Source organism: Aquarana catesbeiana, linkage group LG08, assembly GCF_042186555.1.
Source record: "Aquarana catesbeiana isolate 2022-GZ linkage group LG08, ASM4218655v1, whole genome shotgun sequence".
NCBI lineage: Eukaryota > Metazoa > Chordata > Amphibia > Anura > Ranidae > Aquarana > Aquarana catesbeiana.
The window spans coordinates 59,857,380-59,879,555 of record NC_133331.1 but is presented as its reverse complement, the minus strand read 5'-3'; the positions used below and the strand labels follow the sequence as shown (position 1 = coordinate 59,879,555).

The 22,176-nt window shown below is 43.2% G+C and overlaps 1 protein-coding gene across 1 annotated transcript in view; it reads left to right on the top strand.

Moving 5' to 3' along the window:
* SHOC2 (SHOC2 leucine rich repeat scaffold protein) overlaps positions 1-22,176 on the top strand; it is a 138,043-nt gene that overhangs the window by 73,018 nt on the left and 42,849 nt on the right. The window contains exon 3 of the mRNA XM_073595894.1: positions 10,095-10,232. Within this exon, the coding sequence (XP_073451995.1) occupies positions 10,095-10,232 (138 nt within the window). The remainder of the gene's footprint in view (positions 1-10,094; positions 10,233-22,176) is intronic.

Genomic DNA, 22,176 nt, shown 5'->3' with positions numbered 1-22,176 from the left:
GCTGAAGGATAAGCCGAAAATGCAGGTATGTTTACATTAAGTTTTAAAGGCAAATTGAAGCATGTATATAATCTGGTGATTACCGTAATCCTTGATTACATTATTTAATCACATAGACAGCACACTAAATAAAACATGTAGGCTGAAGTGACCATTAAAGCACGTGTAGATGCTAACGAAGACCTAAAGGGCCATGTCAGACAGGTGGTTTTATAGGACAAAATAACCCGCTCAGTAGGACATCGCGCAGTCCCACCCAAGACCACCACGTTCGAACGTTGACACAATGCAAAGTTGCAAAGATTTTAAATGGTTTGGACTAGAGGTCGACCGATATATCGGCCGATATTTGGTGTTTTTTTCTTAATCGGCATCGGCCGATTGTGCTGATAAAAAAGGCCGATATAACTCAGCGGGACTTGCAAATAACTTCTGAAGTCAATACAAGTTGCCTGTATTCTTCTGTGAAGCACTTCTCTCCCCTCTCTGGGCAGCCTGCCAAACCTGATAAAAAGAACCTGAATTGATACAATGTTTACACTTATGAATGAACTGAACTCCATGTGTAGAAGCTCTCAGTTTAACCATTTAAAGACTAAATCTTTTCTGACACTCGTTGCTTACAAGTAAAAATCCTGTATTTTCTGCTAGAAAATCACTTAGAACCCCCAAACATTATATATATTTTTTTAGCAGAGACCCTGGGGAATAAAATAGCGGTTGTTGCAATATTTTATGTCACACGGTATTTGCGCAGCGGTCTTTCAAACGCAATTTAAAAAAAAAAAAAAAAATACACTAATAAATTAAAAAAAAAACTAAGCAGTAAAGTTAGCCCATTTTTTTTCGTCCAAAAGTTTTGATTACCTGTTTTTGTGTATTTATTTTTAAGATATTTTTTTTTTTATCTAAATTATACATACAAGTGAACTGATTGGAGGTTTGTTTTGTTTAATAAATGTTTAAATGTAAAAAATTTTCTGTATCACTTTAGGTTGCTTTCACACTGCAGCGGGCATGCGTTGACGGTAAAACGCTACTAGTTTTAGCGGCGCTTTACCGTCGTTTTAGCGGCGCTATTCGGCTGCTAGCGGGGAGCTTATAACCCAGCTAGCAGCCGAGGAATGGGTTAAATGCGCCCCTGAAGCGCCGCTGCCGAAACGCTTTGCAGGCGCTTTGGCAGCGGTGCGCATTCATTTCAATGGGCAGGAGTGGTGGTATACACCGCTCCAAAGATGCTGCTTGCAGGACTTTTTTCAACATCCTGCCAGCGCATCGCCTCAGTGTGAAAGCACTCGGGCTTTCACACTGAGACTGCAGGGGAGCCGTTTTACAGGCGCTATTTTTAGCCCAAAAGCGCCTGAAAAACGCCCAGTGTGAAAGGGGTCTAACTGTTAAATTTTATGAGATGAAGGAAAAAAAAAAAAAAAAAATCGGCCTAATATATCGGCCCAAAAAAATCGGCATCACATATCGGCCATCGGCCATCGAGATTTCTAAATATCGGCATCGGCCAGAGAAAAACCCATATCGGTCGACCTCTAGTTTGGACCACGCTGGCCCAAATACTTTTTTTTTTTTAACCAAAGAACATGTTTATTGTTGTCAAAAAGCACAATACAAATGAAATACATACCATATGATGATCAGAGAAAGTGGCAAACATTTATATTCAAGCATACATTTCTGACACTATATGTCTAGAGAGGTGTAAACACGTATACAACTGAAATACTGTATCTAGAGTAGCCATTTGCGTTATATTATTATGCCAAACTAGACATTTCCCCTGGTTAAGTTCTTAGGGCACTGAATACGTCTCCCTCCCCTATCTTGCAGCTAACATCTGCCAATCATGTCGTACAAGTGTTGGTGTTGTCTAGCCATTTGCCCCATATCTTATGATATTTTTGTGGGCATCCTCTGTGTCTATATAGTACTTTTGTATATGGCAATGACACATTTACATCCCTCAACCATTCCTGGACAGTAGGAGAGGTGGTTCTCATCCAGTGTTTGGCAATTAACTTTCTAGCACTAAATAATGTTTCACTGAGGAGTGTAGCCATGGGCCTAGCTAGCCATGGTGTCTGGGAGTAAGCCCAGTAGGCATGGTTTGGGGTCTAGTTGTATTGGCGAACCCATATGATCATGGAGGAACTTTACAATCTGTGCCCAGTAGTTTTGTATCACTGGGCATGCCCAGATTGGATGGAAAAAGGAGCATGGGGTGCTTAAGCATCTTGGGCAGTTTAGATTTTGGTTCGGGGAAAATTTGGCTATTCTGGCAGGCGTAAGGTAAGATTTATGTATTATGTACAGTTGAGTCAGACGTTCAGATACTTTAGGTGAGGTTTTCCGTACATTTTCTAACATTTCTTCCCAGTCAGTATCGTCTATTTGGCCTATATCTGCCTCCCATCTAACCCTCGCTGTGTCTACTATTCTGGCAGTTGCTCTATTGTGTAGCATGGTATAAAGAGTAGATATAAGTTTTTCTGTATTGGAACCTGTGATTACGTCTACCAGTGGGAGCATTTGTGGATTAGGAAAGCCATTTGCAAATTGGGTCTGGAGCGCGTGCTTCAGCTGCATGTAGCTGAATTGCATGTAGGAGGGGAGGTCAAATTCTTCGCAAAGTGTTTGGAAGTGTCTTACTCCAAATAAAGTGATGATCTGGAAAAGGAACACTATCCCCTTGGCTGCCCACCTAGTGGCCCCGGGTAAGGACAACAGTTCCCCCAGAAGGGGATTGTGCCAGAGGGGTGTGTGTGAATGGAAAAAGTCAGCACCAGTCATTTGGATCGCTTTCTCCCATACGCGGCGATGCTGAAGCAGCAGTGAGTTTTGTCCTTCTCTTGTCTTTTTCCTGCTCCCATTCCTAAATAGGACTTGTAACGGAGAGTGCATATCATTGTTTGGCCTCTTGCATACTAATGTTTGATATCTAATTTCGTCAGTTTTGTGGATATGGTAGAGATGTGAGAGCTGTGCAGCTATGTAATAGGTGTATAAATCTGGTATGGCCGCTCTTCCTGATGAGGTAGGGTTTTTAATCGTGTTCCAGGCCAGTGTGTGTCTGTTGGACCCCCATATGAAGGAGTTGATGATTTGGTCCATCTTTTTAAAAATCTTTAGTGGGATCAGTGCCGGGGAGTTCCAAAACATATTATAGAAATTTTGGCAGAAGTATCATTTTAAATAAGTTGATTCTCCCCATTACTCCTAAGGGAAGCCTTGCCCAAGATTGTGTGCGGGATTTTAAGTAGGGGAAAAGTGGTTCATTGTTGTTGGCTATATATTCGAGGGGATCTCTTGTAATTATCACACCCAGGTATTTAATAGAAGCGACTCTTTGTAGCGGGAGAGAGGCCGCGTTAGAGGAGGGGGATGAGAGGTCGAGAGGAAGAATCTGTGATTTGGACTAATTCATGCTCAATCCCGAGTGTTTCCCAAATTCCCCAATAATCTCCAGGACTGCTCGGAGAGAAGGACCAGTGTCCTCTAAATATAGGAGCATATCGTCTGCGTATAGGCTCAGTTTTTCTGTCAGGGATCCCATGTTTAGCCCTTGTACATTTGGATTTAGCCTAAGGGAGATAGCAAGGGGTTCCACCGCCAGGGCATAGAGCAGGGGAGACAGCGGACAGCCCTGACGGGTTCCCCGGCTCAGGGGAAAAGGGTCAGATGTGTACCCATTCACTACCACTCTAGCTGAGGGGGAGTAGTATAGCAACTTTACCCATTTAATAAAGTTGGGTCCAAATCCCCTAAGGCATTCCCACAAGTACCCCCACTCCACCGAATCGAAAGCTTTTGCTGCGTCTAACGCCACCACCGCCCTATCTCCCGCATTCTCGTGATCCGCCTGAATATTCATGTATAAACTCCGTATGTTCATGGCTGTATTCTTGCCAGGCATGAACCCCGTCTGATCCAGATGGATTAAGGAAAGGATACATTGGTTGAGACGCATGGCCAATATTTTGGCTAGTATTTTAATGTCCGCTTGGAGGAGCGAGATTGGGCGATAGGATTCTAGGTGGTGGGGGTCTTTGCCTGGTTTAGGAATAACTATAATTACTGCCTGGCGAAGGTATTCAGGAAGGGACCCAGACTCAAATATGTGATTGTAAAGTGCCAATAATTCGGGGATAAGTATTTGAGTAGGCTGCGTAAAAGTCAAGTGGTAAACCATCCCCTCCAGGTGCTTTAGCTGGGGCGAGGGATGCTATGGCCAGTGCTATTTCGTCTGTCGTAAGGGGGGCCTCTAGGTCTGTAAGCTGGGATTCTGACAGTTGGGGAAAAGTGATGTCTCGGAGAAAGACCTGGGTTTCTTGTTCGGTGACCCGCACCTTAGAGGAGTATAAATCAGCATAATATGTTTGAAAAGCTTTTGCAACCAATGAAGGGTCTGAGTATGTAACATTGTTAGGGCCCGAAAGTGGGACCACTACTGGTGGACTCGTATCTTGTCGGGCCAGATATGCTAATAATTTACCCGCATGTTTCCCTTGCTCAAAAACCCGTTGTCGCACAAAGAAAAGTTTTTGCTTAGCTTTTTCAAACTGCAACTGGTCTACAAGACGGGTTTGGAGTTTGCGTGCAGATGCTTTTTCCTGTGTAGGGTCATTTTGGAACTCCCTAGTAATCAAATCCAGTTTGTCAGAGGCTCTACGCAGAAGAGCTTTGGAAGATGTTTTGACTCTGTTTATTCGAGAAGATAAAATAGTGCATGCGTGGAGTTTGAATGCCTCCCATATCATGCCCATCGGGGCTGTGCCCCTATTAGTGTTGAAGTAAAATTGCCACTCCCTGTGAATGTCCTCTTGGTCTTTTTTAATGTTGCTAGCCAGAAGGGGTGCAGGCGCCAGGTTCGGGGTCCTATGTTTGGGGCTAGTTGTAGCGTAGCCCAGCATGGGGCGTGGTCGGAAAGAGATCTCGTATGGTATCCTGAGTCAGTTAGTTGGGGAATTAGGGTGTCTGATATTAAGATGAGATCAATTCAGGACATGGTGGAGTGCGACGCCGAAAAGCAAGAGTATGCCATGGTGTCTGGATGCTTGTACCTCCATGTGTCAGTTAGTGAAAATTCTGCTAGCGTACGCCCAAATCTAGTGGTGTCGGGGTGATGGATGTTCTGATGTGGTTGCAGTCTGTCCTTGTGGGGGTTGAGAACCATATTGAAATCGCCTAGCCAAATACTTTGGATGTTAGGGTGTTGGGCCATATATAACAATCCCTCAGTGATTAATGTGGACTTATATGGAGGGGGGATATAAAATGCTATTATTAAATATTATAGTCCATTTAGTGTGCAGTGCAAAAAAATGTATCTACCCTGTGGGTCGGTACGTACCAAAATAATTGCAAATGGGGTACTTTTGGCTATAAGGATCGAGATTCCTCGGGAGTACGGAGTGTGGGTGGCATGAAACGCCCAGCCTATCCAGGGGCGCTTCAACGCAAGTTGAAGTTGACCCGTAGCATGCGTCTCCACGAGAACTATGATATCCGCTCTGTATGATTTAAGATTGTTGAATATCGCTGTGCACTTAATTTTATCCCGGATGTTCCAGGAAAGAAATTTTATGTTAGCCATGCTGACTCAGTATCAGGTAATGAAAAGATAAGCGTGGACCATTACGTGGGAACACATACCACCACACTCCGCACTGAAATAGGAATAGTTCTGTCACCTCTCCTGCAAGACAACAAATTGTGTAGTACCACGTTAAACCGTAGTATATCATTAGACATGTTCCTTAACTTAACATTTCCCCCTGCCCTCAGCCTCCCAAACTTGACTGGGGCATGTATCCCAAAACTAGTGCAATTACGATATATTAACAGCATTTAGCAATCAAGATGGAGTAATGCACTTTTGAACACAGCGCCACCGGCGGGAGCCTATTTGGCAGCGCCGATGTCGATTTAACCGGTACCCTTTGGGTGCAAACAAGTTCTGGAGGTAAATCCAGCAACGGAGAACGTGTGACCTCTGCAACTTACAAACGTAGGTATGTTGCATAAACCTGAGCCTATGCTCCACTGTGGCATCAAGTCTTGGCATATAGGCACCATCAGGGTTGGAGTCCGTGGTTCTATTGTGGCAGTAGGAGAGTATGCCTGACTCTAATGGTTTGAGTAGGAAGAGAAACGAATAGTTCCTTGTACAAAGTTATGTGATGTCTCCAGTTGTGATATGGCCGTTTTGAAACCCGCCTTCTAATAATGTCGTATAGGCCGGGTGTGTGGGCTTCCAAGCACGCTGTAAATTGGAGGATCATAATGGCGGGCTTCAAGTCATGGCATAATCAAACATAGGGGCCAGATGGGATGTGGGCCTAGGGCCTTAGTCGTTACTAGCAAAGAACACGGCTATCCAAGTATAGTTATTACATGTTTTATGTAGTAAAAAGCAGTGAACAAGGTGGACACAGGTAGAAAATTAATTGTCTTAAGGGATTAGGAGCAGGCACTTACAATATTAGCAGGGCGAGAAGACGGTTAGGCTGGGCGATTCCTTGCAGCATCATGTCGATCTAACCATTCCGATGCCAGGGTAGGGTCCTCAAAGAAATGCACAGGGTCCTCTCCAACTACCCGGAGGTGAGCTGGGAATAGCATTGCATATTTAATGTGGTGGGCTCTTAAACGGCATTTAACTTCTGTAAACCGAGCTCGCTGCCTCTGCACCTCAACAGAGAAGTCTGGAAATGCCGAAATGAATCCGGACTGGAAAGGGATGTTACCTTTTGATCCTAGCCATGCGGATTACCACAAGCGGAGCTCCGGTCTCTCACATCCTCTCACATCGCTGTCCAGGCCACGCCCCCCGGCCCAAATACTTTTTACTTCACTAAGCGATGCACCAACTGTATAAACTGTATGTACCCTCGGCTACAAACCATATACAGCGCTGTATTCCGGTAGCGGGACCGGAAGGTCCCGTCCCGCTCCTGGAACAAAATACAGTAAGACTGAGCATTGCTCAGTCATTCGTAAGAGCTTTGTATTCTATGAATGAAATGCAAAGCTTCCTTTGATTGCCCCAATGTCATCCACCCTTCCCTCGGCAGAAACGTATTTATTAATAGAATACAAAGCTTCCTGTGAATGACTGAGCAATGCTCATCCCGAAAAGATTTTGTTCCAGGAGCGGGATTTGGAAGCTCCAATCCCACTGCTGGAACACAGCCCTCTGTATACTGTATGTAGCAGAGTCTACATACAGCTCTGACACCCACTGCATATGTTAGTGCAGTTGAAAGTTTGGTTGGACCAGGTTTAAAAAAAAAAAAAAAAACACATATTTTTGCAGGTAAAAAAGGATTGATTTTTTTTTTTTTTTCGAGCCTGTAAAGCATTGCACCCACGGTCAGCAGATCATGGGTGCAATCTCGGGCCCCTGCGAACTGTAGCTGTTTGCCCGTAGGCAGTTAGGCCCCTTGAAAAGGCCCCGTGTCTTGAAAGTCACGCGATTTTGCCGCGATTTCAGGGAATGCCTGTGTAAACTTGAGGTCTATGGACCTCAACTCGCATTGAAGTCAGACCAAATTAGTACAGGGACTACTTTGAAGTCATTGCGACTTGAAGTCGCACAGATATGAATGGTTATCAATGGAAATCAAGGGATACGACTTGTCATGGGAATCTGATGTCCAAAGTCGCAGGAAAAGTTGCACAAGTGTGAAAGGGGCCTTACTGAATGACAAGAAGAATTAATAAATTACAAGAATGCTCACCAGCGCCCTGGAAGTTCATTGAGAACTTCAAGCTGTCACCTGCAAAGGCTATCGATACTTGTAGTTCATTCTTTCACAGACCTCTGTAAATGCATGCAGTTGCTGTGTGGGTGGAGCCTCGCATGGCCGCATTCTTTTCTAATTATAAATGCGGGTGTAGAGAGAGGATCCCTGACCCGCTGTCACAATTGGGAGGTCAGGGAGAGGCTGCAGGAGTCTAAAAATGGATGGACCATGTTCCCAAAGGTGAACTTATCCTTTAAACTTCACTAAAACATTGAGTTGTATCCTGATCTAATAAAGTTGGATGTGATCTGACGTCATTGGTGTGTAACTTCTTGCTTTCCTATAAAGTTCATATAGTGCAGTTGGGTTTCCTTTGGTCGGTACCCACATGGAGGATATTCAATACGGGCTTGGAGCCGTGACATTTCTCTACATGTCTAAAGAGATTCATTTCTATTATGAATTGCTAATGCCCACAATCAACAGTGATTTGTAGCTAGTGATTTTAATCAGTGGAGTCACTGGCAATTTGTCTCTAAGAAATGATTGTCATTGCTATAAATTAAACTAGCACTACGGTACTAGGTTGGTGTGCTCTGCTACAAATCACTCTTATGTCATTTGTAGGTAAGCCATAGAAGCAAAGGAAGTACAAATGTTGTTGGTAATCTTGTTGATGTAAAATGCCTCTCCAGCACAATTACTGACTCTAGAGTTCCTGTTTCATTTTTTCCCTTCCTATTCTACATCTCAGTGCTGCTGATCCTCTGCAACCAATTTTAGCCACTTCATTTGTTTTCATGCACTTCCACATTGGCTGCTCATTGTTGCTGTTGGTCGGCTTTTGATAGCAACAACAGAGGATTGTGGCAGAGCAATGTGTCAGCATGGCTGCTTGCAGGCTACATATATGACAGGGTAATCTTGCAGGAGCACAACTGGGATATAGGAACAAAGCGTTGTCACCCCATAACAGGAAGTGCCTGAACAAGGACCTTCATGGCAAGATCACTATTTTTAAAGCCCTACTCCAGGATAATCTCCCTCTGCCCAGCCCTCCCTCCAGCACAGACTGGATTTAGATATTTCCAGAAATGGAGAGGGCTGTGCTGAGTGATCGTCTCCCAGTGCAATCAGACTTTTTTTTTTTTTTTTTTTTTTTTTTTGCAATTTCAGGAACACATTACAAGTGAATAAAAGTTATTTATGGAGTGGACAAATGTCACAAGTAGGCCTTCAGAATGTGATTTTTTTTTTTTTTCCCTGCAATTTAAGAATGCAGCCTACAAACCCATTTAAACAATTGCTTCCCAGCATGTGAAAACCATTTGGGGAAGGTAATTTTCTGTTCCATCGTGACTGTGCCCCTATGTACAAAGCCAGCTCCAAATAGTCATGATTTGACCAGTTTCATGTGGGGGAACTCCTGTATCCTGCACAGAGCCCAGGCCAGTGCTCTCGGCCCTACTGAACACCTTGGGGACAAATTGCAATCACTTAACGACCACCATATAGCACAGCGGTCATCAACCCTGCCCTCAGGGCCCACTAAGAGGCCAGATTTTATATATTACCTTGGGGAGATGCAGACTAGATAGAATACTGCAATCACTGAGCAGCAAATGATATCACCTGTGATGTATTTCAGTTATCTTGCAAACCTGGCCTGTTAGTGGGCCCTGAGGACAGGGTTGATGACCACTGATATAGCAGATTTACTGCTACACGGTGGGCGTTCTGTGTAGAATCACGTGTGTGTGTGTGTGTGTGTGTGTGTGTGATTCTGCCCTTCCGCCTAGTGGGCATGCACGCGCTGCTTCTGCTGGGATTTGTCGCAGCAGAAACCGATCAGCTCGTGCCGGCCAATGTATGTCTGCCTGCACCCACAAATCATCCGGAAGACGCACAGATTAGAGCACTGCATATGTAAACAAGACAGAGCTCCGTTCTGACAGTGAAGATGTGATGGATTTTCCCCTGAAAAGCAGGGAATAAAATCCATCACATCCCTTTAGTAAAATAAATTTTATTTGGGTACAGTGTCGCACGACCGCTCAATTGTCAGTTAAAGTAAAACCGTGCCGCATGTCAAATAATGGCCTGGTCATGATAGGGGGTAAATCTTCCAGAGGTCAGGTGGTTAATGCCCATAGTTTTGGAATGAGTCCACCAACAAGCTCGTGTGTGCCTAGTTACATGGCCACAAACTTTTTCCTGTTTGTTGCCTTTCTGGTATGACGCATCAGCCCTACTGATCACATTTGTACCGGGTAAGGGGGTGTTGGGTCATAACAACAAGCTGGGTGTGTATTCATTGTCTGTGTTTTGTGGTCCTTACAGGGGAATTGTGTAACCTCATCACACTGGATGTCGCTCACAATCAGCTGGAACATCTTCCGCAAGAAATTGGGAACTGCACCCAGATAACCAACTTAGATCTGCAGCACAACGAGCTCTTGGACCTGCCAGACACAATAGGTAAACTACATGCATGTATACCCTGTGTGAGCATTGGGGGGGATTTCCAGTTACCATTGGGCTGTTTTTTTTCTTTTTTGGAGAATGAACTTTGCTTGCTTTAGGTTTGCATTTGTACAGGCCATGTCACTTTGCATCTGTGTGAGAAAAAGTCAAATATTACAATGCTAAGACTTTTTTCAGATTAATTGGTCAGGTCAATAAAGCTTACCAACAACTGTGTAGGGTGCTGTGCAAATGCAGCTTTCTGCCCAAGATTGACACTCAGGGAGTAACCTGCTTAGTGAGCGCAATGTTAGTACAGCCCATTGGCTGCATGTACTTCAGGAATTGCATGTTTTTCTTCTGGCAGTGGCAGGGTGTTTAACAGGCTGTCTTCCAGGACTGGGTGGCGATCATATTATAACATGTAAGCTCTACTCACTCCTGAAAAACTGTGAGCCCAGCTTGGGGATTTAGGCGGGGGGTTTGACAACAGACAGACTTCGCAGGAAATGGCCAGAATGACCATGTTGCTCTGCTCTGACGAGGACTGCCAGCATTGGACCAAGGAGGAAGTCAAGAACAGCCCTGGAGCATGAGCAGGGTAGGGGAACATTGGCAAAGTTAGCATTGCCAAAACTTACAAATGGCAACATCTCTCTGTGTATTCTCTCTTAGGGAATCTTGAGAGGACCCAAGCTATCTCGGTGAACAGCAGGAGAAAAGAAAAAAAAAGATCCAAAGGATTTTACTCTGCTTGCCATTTTGCTTGATTTTGTAATGGCTTTACCAAAGCGGCTAAGAAGTGGGAAGTGGTAATCGTGGAAGTTAAAAAAAAAAAAAAAAAAAAAATGTATTTAGCTAATGTAACCAACCACAAATGCTAATTCCCTGAAGATTATCACAACCAGGATTCATAGTTATGTCTTTACCGTGCCTTTCTTACATAGGCCCATTTCCTTAAAGTAGTTTGTAAACCTCAGACATGAAATATGAATAAAGCATATCCATCTATAATGTGTACTTATCTCAATTAAGAGCACTTAGGGCTTGTTTACACTTGATTCAAAATGTGGCATTGGATACACTTTTTTTTTTTTAAAGCATCTGAATTTTATTTAGTGATTGTCACTAAATACAATGGTTACCTTACAGTTACTGTTTACATGGTGTGTTTGCTTTACTTCAGTTCAAAAATGATACCCTTATGTCACTCGGTGCTTCAAAGCGTCTCCAAAGCCTCCATAAAAAGTCTGACAATGCTTGCTTACAGCACTTTTATTCAGTGTTAGCATCTTTTTTTTTGTTTTTTTTTTTGGAGGTATTGCAGGTATGAGTTATCCCAGGATGCACTGGGAAACCAACAAGCAGACCGGAAAGATGTCATCGGTCACTGGTTCATGTGTATATACTCTGGAAGCGTCTGGTACAGACGTCACATCTGGTGAGCTTTCTGAGCTCTGCTGAGTATAATTTCAGCTTGCCTAACCACTCCCCCCCCCCCCCCCCCTTTTTTTTTTTTTTTTTTTTTGGGGGGGTGGATGTAGAGAAGGGAAAATTTCAGATAAACAGGTACAACTTATGTAACAGGATTTGTCTCATCTGTGTATCGCCTGAGGATAGTCCCTTCACTGGGTATATGTAAGGGTTTACAACCACTTTAAATCAGAATAGTTGTGGAAACCTAATACAGCGTGTATTATGCGGTTGTCCTGAAGACTTAAGTGTTTTATAACAAGCGTTACATGGTGATTATAATTGAGTGTTCTGCAGGAAGCAAGATTAAAACGTAATTCTGCCTTTGAGTATGCTGTCAAGAATATATGAAGCTGAGCATTATTCCCATCTCCAGGCAAATATTAAAATGTTTATTGTCATGGCAGATACTGCTTGCACAGTTTGAGTTGAACTGGAATTTTCGGATAGAATGATGAAGAGTTAGAATCTCAGGTTTTCACTGCTATCTTCATGTCTGAGGGGAAATCTCATCCTTTTTCACCAGGGCAGGATCCCCTTCATGACATGAGACTTCACTTGCTGCGCCAGTGACAAGTGTCAGTGGTGGGATTCCACTTTCTATGATGGTGGCATCTTTTTTGGGACAATTGATCTCCCCATCTCGGTGAAACGCCAATAAATGCTTCTAACCCTTCCATACTTCTTCTAAAATTAACAAAAACATTTTTTGACTTTAGATGTACTTGAAAGCAGAATATTGGCTTTGAGCAAATTAGGGGAAAAAAAGACAGCAAAGCATGTGAAAAATAAACATGTTTATGCTTCAATACTTGCCTTCAATTTGGTGCTGTCCCTCATAAAAAGTAGTCTCTGCCACTAGATGTCATCAGTTAGCCCCGGTTCACACATGGGGCGGCACGACTTGCAGGTCGCCTCACCGAGGCGACCTGCACACAACTGCCACGGCGAGTTGCCAAACGACTTCTGTATAGAAGTTTATGCAAGTCGCCCCCAAAGTAGTACAGGAACCTTTTTCTAAGTCAGAGCGACTTGCGGCGCTCCTATTAGAACGGTTCCATTGTACAGAACGGGAGGCAACTTGTCAGGCGGTTAGGTCGCCTGACAAGTCGCCCCTGTGTGAACCGGCACTTACTGAGGCTAACTGACAGCTAGCATCATTTCACCCACTTCCTCTGAGTCAAGGATGTTATTGATCAACTGCCATAATGGAGCTTGGGGTCAGAGTATTCGTGCATTGAACAGTACCCACACAACAATATGTAAGCACCATTGCATGCTGCAGTAAGGTTCAGCAAGTTTATACCTCAGGTGCTGCATGTTTTGTTCTGGGAGCATAGCAAGAAGTAAGTGGCAGCAGCTGAGGACATGATGACTAGGGATGAGCTCAGGTGGGTTTAGACACAAGTTCGAACCTGCCTGAGCTGTCCCACCAGGAAGTTGTCAAAGCAGACAGCCAATACTAGGTAGCGAAGGCATGCCCCACATCCACAGATATCAGGGTAGATTTAATTTAAATCACTATTAAAAAGGCTTGATTTAAATCATAATTTTTAAAGAGCAAATGTCATCTCTGTCCCGCAGTGGCTCCTCCTCTGACCCGCTGTTGACTCACCGACAGTCCCATTCACTTTAATGGGACGGCTGGTGATGGCGGCAGTGACACAACAAGGTGAGGAAGGTGGCGGCAGCAGGTGAGTAGATGCCCGCTGACGGGCGCTGCCATGATGGATCTGAAATGACAGGTGCTCTTTAAATGTAAAGACTTATTCTTGCCGGTAGTTGAAATCTTTAATATTTGCAAACAAAATGAAGGTTTCCTATTTAGAATAATAAGCGGTCAGGTTAGTAAAACAGCATAATCGCAACAGATTTTAGGTTAATCATGCATAGTTGGAGAACTACTAAAATTCTTTTATTTAATTAAAACAATAGCATTGCCAGTGCATGTTATCTCAGCTTGAAGAGCTTGGATTCAGTTATTCAATTATTGCAGGATATACAGCCTCATGCTACATAACCAAGCACCATTTCATACTGCATAAACAAAATTATTTATGTATCTTAAAAAGAAAAAATATCTTTAAATAGATTTTTACTCCAAAAGCAGTTTATTAAAATACATTTGATAGAAATCAAAAAAATCTGTGTTTATTTATTTTGTATATATATATCTTCTTTTTTTTTTATCCACCTTGGCATGTATAGATTGCCTCCACTGCCCATGATTGGTTGTCTGCTTTGACCGCTTCCTGAAGGGATAGCTCAGGCTGTATAGAATTCTTAATGTCACCTCCACACATTGAAAACTGCAGCGCATGATGACTCTGTGGGATTTCTGTGCAGGTGCAATTTTTTTTTTTTTTTTAAGGTTCAGGGACCTTTTCCCTGTTTCCCACAGGTACAGCAGCCCCTTCAAAGAATTGAGCTGCTGTGCCCGCACAAACGCAGATGCAGGTAAACCACATAGATGTGAACTTAAAGTGATTGTAAACCTTTGTGTCCCTTGGCGGCTCTCGCGGCTCCTCCTCGCATCAGATAACCCCCTAGGAGAAGCGCCAGGGGGTTACCGTGCGGGCACGCTACCGAGTCCAGCATTTGCGTTCATAGACACGAATGCCGGACTTGGCCCCTGCTCCCGAGTCATTGGATTTTATTGACAGCAGCAGGAGCCCATGGCTGCCCTGCTATCAATCTATCCAATCAAGAGCCAGGACCCCGTGCAGAGAGGGACGGCGCGTCTCCGCCGAGGGAATGAAGGGGCTCAGAAAAGTAAAACTGGGGGGCCGGTCATTGCCAGAGGTTTTTTCATCCTAATGCATAGGATGCATTAAGGTGAAAAAAAATACAAGGGTTTACAACCCCTTTAAGCTTACAAATGCCATGCATCCACTTCTGGAGTGCATGTAGACAGGTAGTGTCTGCAGGAGATCAGCTGAACAGACAAAAAATAGATCAAATGCAAAAACAAGGATTTAAAATAAATAATAAAGTGCAGTGTGATACACAGTGCTTTAGCAAGCCTAAAATATAACTAAAAGCAAATGTATTATTTATTTATTTTTTTTTACATTTTGGATAGTGGAGATGGATTATTGTTGTCTGTGTCCCCCTAATGGTGGCACTAGACACTGATTTGTTTATCCAATCATCCTACAACTTGATCAAAACAATTGAATAGCCATAATTTCCTATCAGATTGATTTAGACACCATTTGATTGGATTTGAGCAAACTGAGTTGATTGGCCAGGGCAGAAAATTATCAATTTTGCTCTGATCAACAGCACTGAGATACAATGTTCATTTCTATTGATCAGAATATAAGATTGTATTGTAAAAACAGACACTATCAATTAAAAATTGTTCCAAAAGTTACAATCATATTTTATCTATCGATTGAAATCCACTTCTTTGTGTGTGTGTGTGTGTGGCATATTGATCAAATTGGTTGTCAACTTTAGATAAATGATTCCTATTGATCAGAAAATAAATCGATAATTTATCAGTGTGGCCACTATTAAGGAGCATTCATTTTCTCTGTCCTGTTTATTATCACCGAAAGTGAAGGTAAAAGAAAATCCCAAATTTTGGGTTTTTTCCCCCAGAACAAGAATAGAGGGGAAATCCTACATTAGTGTGGACACTAGTTCTGGCGACAACCACACATTCCCTCACTTTGGAAGGATTTCCTCCGTTTCTGTTTACTTCATAGGACAGGAAGTAAGGCCAAATCTCCCCAATGGGACACAGATGGCAAAAAGAAACTGACGGGTTACAAACGCTCCTTTACTTTACCCAAAATGAAATAGTTATGCCTTTAGTGTTAATTTTAATGTCATTTAATTAGCATTTTTTACTGTAGGCTGGGTTCACACGTCAAATTCTGTTTTAGCTGTGAATAAAACAAAAAATGCATTTGTTCAGTGATTCAGGTACATTTTTGATGCTGTTCTGATGCGAGTGTGCAAGGCTCAGGACCTGGTTTTTGTCACAGCTGTGATTTTGGTTCTGGCCATTACATAATAATGGGTGTCGACTCCTGTAGTAGGATCGCAGTCAATGCTGAACTGAATCCTGAGCACATGTGCAAAAAAAGCGTTCCCATAGAACTTAATGAGCTGGTTGATTTACTGGCAAATAGACTGTGCACTTTACAAAGTGCAGGTGCCCCCAGAGCTTGGGAAATAAAGTAAGGCTTCACTTTGAAGAGAGTACCCAATCACGTGAAAAGGAAAATAAAAAAAAATAAAAAACAGCATTTTTGCTTGCACATGATTGGATGATGAAGTCAGCAGAGTTTCTGCTCTTTTTTACTAAGCTTTGCAAAGTGCATAGTTTTTTTTTTTTTTTTCCCTTTAGTAAATCAACCCCAATGAGCCAGAAATTCGCACCTAAACCGCACTGCAGTGCTCGGAAAACCCACAGGACTCTGTAAATTTGCACTGCGGATGCACCGCATATATGTGAATAGCTTCAGTGGAAATCAATGTGGTTTCACAGGTCATGCAAATTGGATGCCGTTTAAAATGCATCCAATGCACATGTATGTGAACCAAACCTTAATGATTTTGAGAGAGCATGGTTTTCCTCAGAGCTGTTAGGTTTTGGGCGGGGGGGAGACATAATGCACTCACGAGTGTGTCAACAATACATTGCATTACAGGCATGTAGCATTCACTACTGTATTCGGTGAGATATCAGTGACCCCAGCTTCCTCTTGTGACCTGCAGCCTTGCCTTTGGGTACTGGGAGTGACAACACAATTGTGGTTTCGACACTCGGCGCACTGTCACTTCCCAGCAAATTTGGTTAAACCTGAAACCTGCAATCTCACTGAGCCACCTCTACTTAAACCTTTTCTTTTTTTTCTGTGTAGGTGGTAGCAGTTGTCAATCTGCATGGTTATTGAATTAAGTTCACAGAGGTTCGATCACTAAACTTTTCTTCCAGCAGAGGTCTGAACAGCATGTTTGTGCGATGGTCCTTCACATCACAGCCCCCCTCCCTTTTATATCACAATCCTGTCCTTACATTCTCAGTCCCCCTGCATATCACAATGCCCCATTCACAGCAGTGTCTTCTCTCACCCCCTTCACATCATCCCGCCACAGTAGTGTCCTCTGCCCCCTTCACATCATCCCACCACAATGGTGTCCTCTGCCCCCCTTCACATCATTCCCTAGCCCCTACATACATACATACATACACACACACACACACACACACACACACACACACACACACGCGCACACACACACGCACACACGTCTTCTGCCCCTCTCTAGACGCTCCCCCCACCTCCACAAAAAGGAAATGAGGCTGGCTCTGTCTGACTTACTGCATCTTCTAATGCACATTATAAGAATCTCACAGTGTGCAGTGAGGAGGAGCCTGTACAACTGTGCAAGATGAAGTCCGTCTTCCCTTCAGTCTTTAAGAGCCCCAGTAGTCTTTCATTTTGTTATACCCCGCTTTCTGTTCTTGTTTGTAATTTCAGCTAGTTTGTATTTGTTTTTCTATTTATAAGGGATATTTAGGCTGCATTCTCACCTGAGCGTTTTCAGCTCGTAAAATGCCTGAAAAACGCCCAACAAGCAAAATCCCATTCATTTCAATGGCACCCGTTCGCATCTGAGCGTTTTGTCACCTGAAGCAAAACGCCTTAAGCTCAAAAAAAAAAAAAAAAAAAAAAAGAACATGAGCTTCTTTGGGGCAGATTACAGGTGTTTTTCTACTTTTTACATTGGTGACCTGTACAAAATTGTGGCAAAAAAAGCTGTAAAAATTGCAACAAAATTGCGTTAAAAACGTTTGACTTTGACAAGCTCAAATTCTATTGTGAGCTAGTTTATCTGTAGTGGGAATCCTTTGACGCAGCAAAAGTCATAGGGTTTTTCTATCACTGGACCTTCATTTTGAATATTAACCTAGAAGTTTTATTAAAGGACTCGTTCACGCTATCTGCGGTGACCTGCGTCTTTCTGCATTGGATAAACATAGGTTAACACTAGGGCACATAGAAAGCAATAGTTTCTATGTGTCCCATTCATATCACAGTCCTGGTTTGCTGTGTGGTGGGGCGCAGTGTCGAAAAAGTAGCATGACTACATTTTTCCACGCCGCATGTCATTGCACAACAGTGCAACGCACCACGATGCTGGGCAGAGGGATGAATTAAAGTGTCTCTTTACTCTTTTTTTTTTTTTTTTCTCCAGTTTTATTTAAACAAAGTCATGAATTGAAGTGACACTGACACCATCCTGCTCTGTCAAATGTTTTTTTGCGGTTTAGTGTGAACCTTTGAACTCCAGGCATAAGACATGTACTTTTGGCTGTTGGCTTTCATGTCAACCACTTGACCTACACATAGCAGTTTGCAAGTGGTTTCTCGGGACTATGGCTGAAGATATCAGCCATAACCCTGGTACAGTTTTTGGCAGCCGGCACTGGCTTTCTCTTGAAACCGGTCCAAGCGGCTCCTGTCACTCACCGGTGTTTCTCGGGCTTACCGTTTCCGCCAATTAACCCGAGAAACAATCTGACGGTGCAGTCAACACTCTTTGATTGACTCTATGGCCTTGGAGGACCGGAGTGACATCCCTTCCGGACCAGGCTGGAAGTATTTTTTTTTTATTTTTTATTTTTTTATTATTAAAGCAAAAGATTAAATTGAGTTTTCGTTTTTCTTCCTTTTTGTTTTTTCATTTGCATTTAAAAGGTTAATAAGATTTAGGGTCTTTAATCATACATCACGGGACACAGAGCCATAGTAGTTACTATATGGGTTATAGGCCACCTTCAGGTCACACTGGCAGGCCCTAAACAGGAAGTTGCCTCCCTATATAACTCCTCCCATACCGGGGGTACCTCAGTTTTTTCGCCAGTGTCTAAGGTGCTGTGCTGTGCTCCCGGATCCATTCAAAGTGTCTTTTATGCCGAATTAAATGGTACCTGGGCCTTGTGGTGGAAGAAACTAGGTTTTGCCTGTAACGCTTCTCTTTTTAGAGAGCTGGACCCCAGGATCCAGTACTTTTGGTATTTTAAGCCATAAAGTTTTACTGGCGGGGTGCTATTACAGGTCCAGGAGTGTGGGTTCCCCGAGGGTCTCCGGTTCCTCAAGGTTTGTTAACGGAACCCACCATGAAGGGTGAAGATCGGGTCTGTTGGTTTTACCACAGAAAACCCTGCGGTGGGAAAGGTAAGTTGGAGTTTTTCTAAGAAATATTTTAATTTTTCTTATGAAATGTTTCCTTTATATAAAAAAAAAAAGTAAATGACATGTGTAAGTGTCACCACTGGGGGCTGTATGGAGCACCTTCTCATGCTTTCCTCAGAGATCACGTTGTATCAGGAAGCAGCAAGCTCTTTTCCTCCGGCAAACAGCTCAGACCTTAGGGTGAATTTGGGGGGGGGGTTTGCTTCCACCAGACACCCCCCACCTGGGCTAAGCTCTCCCCCTTTTCACAGGGAAGGGGAGAGCTAAAACGATCGGCGATGCCATTTTCTTCCACTGCCCCTGCAGAGCGGCGGCTCTCAGGTTTCCTCCTCGCCTCCCTCCCTCATACACAAGCCGATCCTGTCGGAATGGAGGCCCATGGGAAAGCTGTCTTTTGAAAAGGAGGGGGCGGGACTTAGCGTGGCGTTGGCGTCCTCCAACATCTAGCGCGGGAGTATGTTTTTAAAAAACTCCATTTATGCTGGCTGCGAGTTGTCGCAGGGACACAAGAGCAAAGAGGGCCATAAAAGAGGTTTGGTGACATAGGCATTCCTATTTTGACACATTTACCATTCACATCAGGCTGAAAATTAATAGCAGCGGCAGTGGCTGGACTACTGCTCAAGCAATGGATGCGGTCCTTCTAGTAGTACCTCTGCTTTTGTGTATCGGGCTATGGTCAGAAGGGGGGCTAGAAACACCTCAAAAGAGGGCTAAAAGGATCTCCCTCAAGCTCCGAAAGACTAAAACTTATCTCTGCAATGGCATCCTCCCCTGAGAAGGGGGTGGCTGGTCAGAGTGAGCCTTTAGGGGCCATGGAATGTTTGCAACTGTTTACAATGCAGCCCCTGCCTATATTTCTAAAAAGGTTTTTTTCTCAGCCATGATAGGATGGGAAAAAAGGTTAGCGACTTTAATCGCATCCCAGATTGGGATAAAATGCGACAGATTCCATTATCCTAGGACCCTCAAACTGAGGATCTGGGGGCGGGAGAAGATGTTTTCTCTCAAAGGACTGTGAACAGGCTGATGACTCCTCTTCTGAGGGGTCATATGCGGAAGATCAGCTTCACATTGTGGGTGCGATTTCTTACTGAATTGGTCCGCTCCACATTTTATGCTACCCTTAATTGAGTGTCTGCTTCTTGTTTTGGGTTTGCTAAAGCCTCCTCAAAACTGAGCTTGCCTTTCCTGTCAGTTCATGTATTCTGAGTGGGATCACCCAGATGAGCTTTTTTTTCTCTCCTAAAAAGTTTTTCACACTTTATCCTATGGAGGAAAAAACTTTCTAAAGGTGGAAGATGCCAGCAATTGATCCTATATCTTCTGATCAAAAGTTTGTCTTGTCTGGCAGACAATGCTCAAATACTTAGGCATCCAACAGATAAAGAGTTGGAATTCCTATTAAAAAAAAAATATATATATTGTTTTCCTGACAGGGTAAGTGTCTCAGCCTGTGCTGACAGTAATTGGTATATGTCAAATCCTTGAGAGACCAGTTTTAAACAGGTACTCGGTTATCCCTGTTCAGCAGGCCCAGGTTCTGGCAAGCTCCTAGTAGCTTTATGTTGGCGATGGACGCTATGAGCTGGTACATATGTATAGAACACTATGGTTGAAAAATTGGTCAGCCGAAGCATCCTATATACAAAAAAAAAAAAACTGTCTGGTTTTCCTTTTTTGCGGTGAACAGCTGTTTGGGATATCTTGGATAAATTCATCCAAAGAATTTCTAGTGCAAAGGTACCCCTTTGCCATTTAAGAAAGGAAGTAAATGTATTTCATTTAAACAAGCTCCTTCTCCAGTGCCAGGGGCATCAGCCTCCAGGCAGTCATGACGGCTTCCGCCATCAAGTTCAAAAGGTAATCCGCAGGGACAAAAGAAAGATATTAAAGCCTCCTTATGAGGGGGTGCCCTGCTCGCTCGGGGGGGAGACTTCTGCAGTTCTCAAGGGTCTGGCAGAAAGCATGTCGAGACAGATGGGTGGCTTCTTCAATAGCTCTAGAGTACAATCTGGTGTTTCAAGAGTTCCCGTCTCCTTGTTTTCTTAGATCAAACGTTCCCAAGATCCAGAGAAAAAGAAGTCTCTTTTCTAGCATTGGACCATACTTTAGCAAAGAGTGGTCATGCTGGTCCCCATGAAAGAGCTGGAGTCGAGGTTTTTGTCAAACCTGTTTTCACGGCAAAATCGAATGGAGATGTCAAACCCATTTTGGATCTCAGTAATCTAAATCGGTTCCTGAATATCTGCTCTTTTTCGCATGGAGTCAATCCAATCGGTTGTCTCCATCTTACAAGGAGGAGAACTTTTTACGTCGATCAACGTCAAGGGTGCATACCTTCATGGGCATGTTTCCCCGCTCACTAGAAATATTTATTTTTAAGGTAGAAAATCTTGGATTCTCAACCTAGAGAAATCTTCCTTAAAACCATTAAGGAGATTAAAATACTTGGGTCTGTTCATAAACCAAGCAGAAAAAAGTTCCACTGCTCAGGTAGGTACAAATCAGTGAAATCATTTTATTCCCTAGGGTCTCTGCTAAAAAAAATAAAATAAAAGTCAAATGTTTGGGGGTTCAAAGTAATTTTCTAGCAAGTAATACTGATTTAAACTTGTAAGCAAAAAGTTCCAGAAAAAGCCCGGTCAGCAAGTGGTTAAAATGAAAATTGGTTTTGTTTGAATATCTACTAGTATATACCCAGCTTTAGGAGACTGGGACAAAGTATTGTCACCCTGTGATAGGAAGGGCCTAAATATAAACCTTCATGGCAGGATCACCTGGTATTCTTGTCAGGAAAAAAAAAAAAAGAGATTCAAAACTACTTTTGAAATAACTTGAACATGTCAAATCGTATGTAGTTTTAGGGATTGGGTTTTTGTCTACTTTTACGGCTTTCAAACAAAGACTGTCTGAGGAATAATTGATGGCAATTGGGAGGGGGAGGTGTGAGTTATTGGCTTCTCAGCCTTTAAAACTCTTTTCTCCTTTTCATGGGATAAACCTGCAAGTACAAAAATCGTGTCTTAGACGCTTCATTACCCAGACTTCACCAAATCCCCCTGTTTTGAAGTCATCCTGTAAAATCTTGTCGTGGCATTGCAGCCCATCCTTCATGTTGGAGGCAGAAGGTTGGCTTTATCAAGTCCTTCACATCATTAATCACTCTGCTAAAGGATCTTTGTCTGCTAGACTGGAGATGCACCAATGGTGGCCCGACATTGGCGCAAACTAAAGCAGCGTTTTACACTTTGCATTGTGTCATCGGA